The sequence below is a fragment of the Lepisosteus platostomus genome, chromosome 11, assembly GCF_059453375.1.
Source record: "Lepisosteus platostomus isolate fLepPlt1 chromosome 11, fLepPlt1.hap1, whole genome shotgun sequence".
Taxonomy (NCBI): domain Eukaryota; kingdom Metazoa; phylum Chordata; class Actinopteri; order Semionotiformes; family Lepisosteidae; genus Lepisosteus; species Lepisosteus platostomus.
This window is the reverse complement of record NC_142621.1, coordinates 32,108,742-32,117,364: the sequence shown is the minus strand read 5'-3', so window position 1 is coordinate 32,117,364 and position 8,623 is coordinate 32,108,742. Positions and strand designations below refer to the sequence as shown.

General features: G+C 42.3%; 1 protein-coding gene across 1 annotated transcript; it reads left to right on the top strand.

Annotated features, from left to right (window-relative positions):
* The first annotated feature begins 5,942 nt into the window (after positions 1–5,942).
* Positions 5,943–8,261, top strand: foxd2 (forkhead box D2). Its single transcript, XM_088599166.1, has one exon. The coding sequence runs from the start codon at positions 6,395–6,397 to the stop codon at positions 7,463–7,465; it is 1,071 nt and encodes a 356-aa protein (XP_088455292.1). The 5' UTR covers positions 5,943–6,394; the 3' UTR covers positions 7,466–8,261.
* The last annotated feature ends 362 nt before the right edge of the window (positions 8,262–8,623 follow it).

Here is an 8,623-nt window from a genome sequence, read left to right as displayed (position 1 = left end):
TCGTTGCTGAAAATAATGTCTACAATAAAATGGACCGAATAACCTCTTCTCGTTGAGGAGATTTCTTATTATAGTAGATACAGAATAAAATCGGAATTCTAAAATGGAATTCTGTAACGTCAATCAAAAATCAATTGGTAAGCAATGGCTCATCGATAATATCGTTTCTGGTGTTTGGTTTTATCGAAGACATCGAATTGTAAATTACATATCTCTAAGGCCTACGCTGAGAAGATTTTATGTCGATACATGGCACGTAACTTAAATGTTTATCTATTATACCCTAATTAGTTGAAGAGTAATTGCTACAAGCTCATTTTCTTCGGAAATCGCCTCAGTATATTCCAGAGTCCTCAGTAACACAACAATCAACAAACAGGGCCAGCCCTCCGTTCATTTCCGAAAAGCTTTGAGACGATAACGCTTTCCTTTCGTTAATTACGCTTAACAAACACTACTTTCTATTAAAAAAATAATGCAGAAAGAAAGACTTTTCGCTGGAATAGCAGAAACTTAAAGAAGGAGCTTAAAGAAAGGAAAGTTAAAGTAGACTAAAGTACTGTCGCCAGGCTATTCTTCAAGAACTGTCTAAATGTATAGTGATCTAAACCTCCTGAAAATTAAATCTTGAAATTAAAACGTAAAAGTAAAATAGGTGAAAGAAAATGTAATGTTTTTTTTTCCTTACACAAATCGTAGACAGAAATGGGAAACTAAACAAGAGCGCGGTCTGTTTTACCAGATGAATTCGGTTTGGCCGCGACCCGGTGCGCTATTACCTCCCGTGATCTGGAACAGGGCTCTTCACCGCCTGAGCCGTCACCGCAACAGGAGCGGTCTGCTGACATCTCCCCCTTCCTTCTCGTTTCTGTTTTTCGTTAAGGTTAATTCGTGTTTTGTTTTCTTTTTTAATAGGCTATATGCTAACCTGTAATAGCCTGTACTATAATAATATGCCCTTACTCTATATTTAAGCCCGCGGACTATTCCGTGTAAAGTTTACTGGAAACGAGGTCGTGAAATCGTCTCTGTATCGCCGTTTAAAAAATCACGCAAAACAACCAAAGACGTCTGTTTGCTATGCCGGGAAGCGTGAAGTGATAGATATCGGTGTTTATCGTTATGGGGGGCTTGGCGTGTAGTGGGGTGTGAGGTTTTCCCTCATCTCTGGGCGCATGATGAGTGGAGCGGAGCACCGGTCACAGCAGACCGGAGAAAGCGCACGGCTGTCCTGGGGTTTCAGTCGGGACTCGCCGCTGCTGTCCCTCACTCGGAACAGCGATTCCCAGTCACTGACTATGCAGACTGGAGGAATCAGATGAGGTTTACCGGCTTGTTTGTATAAATTATGAAAGCGCTTTAAGGGCTTAGATGATTAGTTTACAGAGCTGACTGGGTTTAACCAAGTGAGCAAATATTTTCACGCGAGGACTGTAATGAAAACATAGTTTTGACTTTTGGGTTCTCATTTTTAACTACATTGTCTGCTCCTACAATGTACCGTAGTACACATTAGAGTGCACGCTAATCATTGTTAACTTGCTGAGTATCGTTTGGATCTAGTGCTCGTGTTGTAGTCTTAAAAATGCAGCCTGATGCCCGGCTCCTTCATATATCTCTGAGCTCGTTCGTGTTCGCCCTCCCCCGGCTGGCTCTGTTCAGTTCAGGCTCTTAATCTCCGAATACCGGCGGCCGTGTTTTTCTCTCCCCGCTCCTGTGTTACGGAATGTCCTTTCTCCCACTCTTCGAGAGGCAAATTCTTTGACTCTTTTCAAATCCAAAATTAAAACTTCCCTTTTTACTTAGTCCTCCTATGTCTGCTTGGCTTCCAGTTTATCTTGTATGCGCTTCTTTCATTTTAAATACTTTTGATTTATTTTGTCTTTTCCTTATGACTATATACAGCGTGCTTGGGTTTGCAAAGGATTATTATAATTTAGACTGTATTATTCTGAGCGCGTTTACATATTATTTATATTTGTATGAACTATATTGATCAAATTAAGTTTTACATTTCGCTGTTTGTAAAGTACGAACAGGCCTACCGCGCCGCTGATCTTCATACTTTCTGCTATACTAAAACATTTTCGTGTGGAAAACGTCATTTTTTCCTCGCGGGTACCCTAACAGTTTATATTGAGAAACATGGCACCGCTGCACTGTTACTGTCAATAGTTTTAATTAAATTCGAAGGAAGTCGTCATACAAGGTTAAAAACAGATCAGGAATCATCTTGATGAAAGGACCGATAAACTCCAGATCTGAAAACAAAAATTCGGCCAGTACTGTCTTTTTAAAAAACTATTATTTACTAGGATTAACGTTAGATTGTTAGATTGATATTAAATATGATATTTATCGTCACCAAAAAAAAACCCATTGAGTTAGCGAAACGGCGCTACACACAGTGATCGCGTGTATCACTTGTCGCGTATATGGTGCTGTAAAATTGATCTTATTGAAATCAGGAGAAATCAAGCTTCCATAAGGGCACCTGTTTAACAAAAAGGAGGTAATGACGAGCGCTTATGAAGCATGCAGACGCATATGAAGTATGCTAGCCTTAGGCTACATATATTTTAAACCCTTTGGGCTCTGGAATGAAGAAAATTGAAGCAGCGTAGCTTGGAAAGCGAGAGCAATGTGGATAAATGACATTATGGCTACTTGACGTGAAGACCGTGAGAAATAATTCGGGGATTAATAGAAATCCCGGAAGCTCCGTGTATTTGACTACAGTCTATATGGATCAAGCACATGGCGCGTACAGTACCAGATAATGACTTATTTCATGGCTGTGACGGGAGATGAATGTGTAATGATTGGGAAGCGGGATTTTCAGTGCCGGTCGGGGAGGGTGAGAAAGTCGGGTGCCCCCAGTTAAACTGGGGCACAGGTTGTTACACGGCAGACGCGACGCTCACCTGTTAAGACGCCACTACCACACTGCTTGGCTCTCAACCTCAAGGAGGGAGTGAAAACGCCCTCTCCCACCCCCGGCACTGACTTCTCCGGTACAATCGATTTATGGAGCGGCCTCTACAGGCTCCTCAACTCAAATCGCTTGATTTGAGCCTCAAGAATAATTCACAGTGGCGATAATAGATTCTGAAAAAGCTCATCTAAAAAAACTCGTTTTGCAGGCTTTGAAGGTGTACATTACAAAAGGAAAACGGATTTTACTTTCCTAACTGGCGAGATCATACAGTACGTAAAAGGAATTATGTTAAGAGTAACCAGTCATTGTCTTATTCCAAAAACAGTATATTTTTGTACAGGTTTATATCAGGATTTATACGTAGAATGTTGCCATAAGTGTTGTTCGCAGGCGGAGAGGTCATGCAGTTACCATCATTCTGTGACCTAGCTCTATCTGATAGGGTGCTCTGGTCTGTGTTTCAGATAGGACAGGTACACAGGTCATCGCACACGTTAGGCTGTTTACACACCAAGTCTATTTCACAATAATTTTATTTTACAATAAGAACTACGTGTTTATTGTATGTGTACTACTTCATAAGATGTATTGGTGGTTGTGGAGGGGAGACCCCATTACCTGTAAAGCGTTTTGAGTGGAGTGTCCAGAAAAGCGCTATATAAGTGTAAGCAATTATTATTATTATTATTATTATTATTATTATTATTATTATTATTATTATTATTATTTAGCAGACCCCCTTTCGCCCAAACGGCTTACGTGAATTGGTGAAAGGTTTTAATGAGGAGAGTGTCAATTTCAGAGTTAGCTCAGTTACTCAGTACACAAAGTACAATGATAAGGAGAAACAACTGATGCGTAATTAGGTAGTGGCAGATAGAGAAAGCCCTACCTTAGATCGCTCGGATATAGTAGACGAAAAATAAGCACATACCATTAAACAAGAAACAAATTGTTGTAATGATGGCTTATGAATTCACACTAAAAACACGAAGTTGCGGAAAGGTGCTCTTCAAACATCTAATACGAATGCTGAAATCCGTTTCAAATGTACTTTTGACATGAGTCTTATGTATGTTCGTGTGCGTATATATTACGCATAAATCAAAATACGTGTATTGTGTTTTTTTCCCTGTTCCTGGCATTTTTTTGCGTCTGGTAAACGACAGGTTTAATTCTGTTACCTGAAGGTTTTGAGACACGGAACTCTTAGCAGCAGGCGCCCGCAGCGGCACCTGAAAACCGGCTCCTGTGAGTGACAGGAAATCTCGTGTGAACATTCAGGCATCTAAGCAGAGAAAGTTCTTTAGAGAAAACCTAAAGCGTTTTTAGTTCAGTATTTGGTTGCCTTGATTTATACTCGAGCAAAGAGGGTAATCGATTTAAATAAGGGGCGCTTTCCGCGTGTGAGGTTCAGGGAGATCTGTCAGAAATACTGCGCACGAATCTTGTCAAGTGTTCCAAGATTATTTTTTTATCCTGAAGAATCTAAATGCCACTCCAGTGAACAAAAACAACAATATAATAAACATCTACATATTTAAAGAAAGCTTTTAACTGGTATTGTGTGTTTGAGAAGATTCTAATTAGGAGCAAGAAAGACTGCATAAGAGACTCTTTACTGTATGTGAAATGTGGTTAAACCTGAGGAAGAATGACGACAAGCACGTCCGAGTCACATCTATATTTGCTCCTACAGGTCACTGAAAAACGAAAACATTTTTATTCCTTATTTTCCGAATAGCGAACGAGAGAAAAATAAAAATTGCGCGCTCTACAGTTCATGTGATTAGCCGTGTTTCCAGAAGTCTTTTGAAAAGATGTTTTGATTCACTGCGGGTTTATTAACATATTCGGATGAATGTCCAAGTGGAATGCAAATTAGAGAGCGTAATTTTTATTATCAAACCGGGCTCCAGAAGCGCTATGAGGGAAAGTAACTGCATTGATATTCATTCTTTTGAAATTTGTGTGAGAGGATAGGAAGAGGAACGTAACAGAATATAGAACAACATAGGAAATCAAATCGGAATAACCTTGCCCAGAATATTTCAATGGCGTAAAAACAACAGTTTAGACTGTCTCGGCATACAAAAAACACTCCTTTATTTATTGAATCAGAGTTGGAGAACAGAGTGTGAATAAAGCTACATTTTAGTTGCAGGAAAGCAAATCGAAGTTAATCCAGAAACGCCTAAACACATTCAATGTTTAATGAACTCCTTATCTCGTTCAGAAACGTACTATCCTTCCAGCACGAAGTTTTATCTGACAATATAGAATGAATGTCGATTTAATCCACCGCGGAGTTTAGGAATCTTGGCTCATCAAGCTGTAATATGATTGTTTTCACCAACTGGGTACCGTTTCCAACATATTTAAAAGTTAATTAAAAAAATGCTTGTCTACAGCAGAATACGTATGACATTTAATGTCGAACTGTAGATACTCCAAACGCTCAACTGAAACCACGGGTTCACTGTTATCAATTTCAATGAAATTTGTAGTCGGACCAACAAAAGCATACAAACCTATAAGATTATTTTTCGGAAAGAAACCCGTCAATATCGCTATAGTGGTTGAACGCGCTTTGCGCGGGTATGCGTGGAAACGCAGTGTGAAGCGGACTGAAAACGTGCATCAGTCCTGTGTGTTTTGTTTGATTATTGATTACCGCCGATCTTGGTTTTTGATCTGACGACAGCTGTGACTTGGACTTTCACGCAAACGGTGTGCAAGAACCGAAACACATTGGAGTACAGGCAAAGAACGTCACTTGTTTTCCAGATCGGTTTTAGATCAATTTCGTTGTTTTGTTTTTGTTTTGTTTTTTTTGAAGAAACGACAAACGGAAACAAAGAATGGAATGGACAAGAATAAATAAAGCCTGGAGTCTACGCGCGGGGTGTCTCTCTGTGTGTCCTGGCTTGTGCTCCGGCTGGCTGAGGCCGCGCGCCTGGCAGCTGTGACGCGCTGGGCACGTGACTGCGGGAGCTGGATAAATGTCTTTTGAGAGCTTGGAGGGGAAAGAGTTAGAGGCTCGCACGGGACTTGGACGCGTTCTGGACCGTGCGCAAAGAGGTCTCACGAAATAAAACAGGAAGAAAACAAGCAAGCAGAAGAGTTCAACTAACCGATAACAACGTCGACGGATTCCTTTCTTTTTGTTTTCGTTTTGTTTCCAACGGCTGGCCAGAATCTTGCCGGGGAATGCAGCTGTGTGCGCCCACTGCACAGTTTCTCACGGCCCCGTCGCGCAGCGCGCATTGCAACTGAACTCATTTTGCGCATTTGATGTTTTGCAAAAGAGGCTGCGCGTGAAGGCGGACCGGGGATTCGCTGGTGCCGCAGCTTCGGTGGAGGAGGTGTTGGTGTCAGCGTTGGCAGGGGAGGGGGGGGGGGGGGGGGTCGACTTAGGGAACTGGGGGGACGCTCGGAAGAGGAGACATTCCAACGATGACTTTAGGGACGGAGATGTCCGACAATTCCGTTCTGTCTGAGGATGTGGATATAGACGTCGTTGGGGACATGAGCGTCGTCAAAGACGGAAAGTACCATGATGATTTCCACTCGGACAACGACTCGGACGACAACTCGTCCCGGAACGCGGGGGAGGGCGCCCCTTCGCCGGCCCTGAGCGGCTCCGAATGCACTTCGGCGAGAGGGGGTGGAGGAGGGGGTGAGAAAGCAGGCAAGAACACCCTGGTGAAGCCCCCGTACTCCTACATCGCCCTCATCACTATGGCAATCTTGCAGAGCCCCAAAAAGAGGCTGACGCTCAGCGAGATCTGCGAGTTCATCAGCAACAGGTTTCCCTACTACCGGGAGAAATTCCCCGCCTGGCAGAACTCCATCCGGCACAATCTCTCCCTCAACGACTGCTTCGTCAAGATCCCCAGGGAGCCGGGCAACCCCGGGAAGGGCAACTACTGGACCCTGGACCCGGAGTCCGCTGACATGTTCGACAACGGCAGCTTTCTGAGGAGACGAAAGCGCTTCAAGAGGCACCAGTCTACCGAAATCCTGCGGGACCCCAATAGCTTCCTGCCCGGATTCGGGTACGGACCATACGGGTACAATTACAGCATCCAGCTGCAGAATTATCACCACCACCACGGCGGCGCATTCCCCTTCCAGCCCCCGCAGTGCGCCCTGCCGTCTCCGGCCTCCATTTTCCAGGCACCGCACATCCCGTCCCTGCTGGGCAGCGAGTTGACGAGGAAACCCTTCTACCCCCAGCTCAGCCCGACGGTACCCAGCCTGCAGCCCTTGAAAGCGGACAGCAGCGGTCAGGCGAGGCCGTCCTTTTCCATAGACAACATTATCGGGGTCAGCAGCGCGGCGAGTACTCCGGCCTCTCCGTACCCATCTCAGACGGGCAGCCAGGCGCAAATCCTGGCAGTACTGACCCCGGCACTTACGTCCGCCTCAAGCCACTTAAACCTGCCTCACGAAAACCTTCTCCAGTCTGCCGGCGGACAGGCTTTCTCCAGTAAAATCACAAACCTTAACAGCTGTCATTTTTAAAAGCAAATATATATATATATCACACAATCAAAAACTTGTCTTTCGTCCTGTATCCTATGTGAAGGTAGGACTTAAACACTTTTTGCGGCTCTTCAGATCACTTAAATATTTTTCTTTTCCCCTTTTTTTTTAAAAAAAGTTTAAAAAACAAACAAAAATATATTTATGACTTGTAAATATGTATTATACTCTGAGGGAGAAACGTAATTCTATGTCAGATTTATACAGAAATCAATCGCGTTAGAAAGTAATTTTTAGGGTCAAGCAGCCGAATTTACATTTTAACGCCGGAAAGTCTGTTCGTCACACCTTCAGCATACAAAGTACAAATAACATTTTGTAAGGTATCTGGTTTAAAACAATCGTGAATGTCAACCAACTGGCTGTGTAGCAATCAATTTTGGTGGTTGATATGTTTTTTTATGTTTGTTTTTAGCACTGTCTGAATATCTAGGCCGAAAAACTCAGGTTTTTGATTATTTTAAAAGCACATTACAAAAGACGATGGGAGCTGTAAAGAATAGAATTTACTTTTCCACTAATATGCCCCATTATCTTAATCTCTGTTTGGTGAAATTGTAATTATTTTGTTGATAGATAATATTGTTGGTGTACAGCGTGATACCTCGTATTCTGTTTCCGTGTTGTGCATCAGTTGTGATCTATTTTATTGAGCGAATCTGTGAAAAATGGTGGTATCTGTATAAAAAAAAACAACAACAAACAAAAAGTACAAAAATGTCCCCTAGGTCATTTTGATGTAAAAAAAATAAATGTCTGTGAATTTTTTAAAAAAGTTTTCGTTAAGTTATTTAATTGTTGGATAATTTCAGCACGTTCGCAGATATCCGCGATTTGGCCGTAAAAACTGCATGGCGAGAGACAGGGTGGGCGAGAGTCCGAATGAGTTTACCAGAGGCGTTATCAGTACACGCACCCGTAATAATTACACTGCTAATTACACCATTAATGGCGTGAAAACTTAAAAGGACATCAACACAGTGTGAAAGGCAAAGCCTTCCTAAGATTGACTACGGAGCTGAGAATCTCTTCTAAACCTTATAATAATAATAATAATAGTACTCTATATGGTTTTAACGTTAACATTCAATATAGTAATAATGGAAGTCAAATAAATATAAAACATTACTTAAAAAG

Coding starts and splice junctions, on each gene's coding strand:
- foxd2 (XM_088599166.1), top strand. CDS start 6,395: ATGACTTTAGGGACGGAGATGTCCGACAATTCCGTTCTGTCTGAGGAT.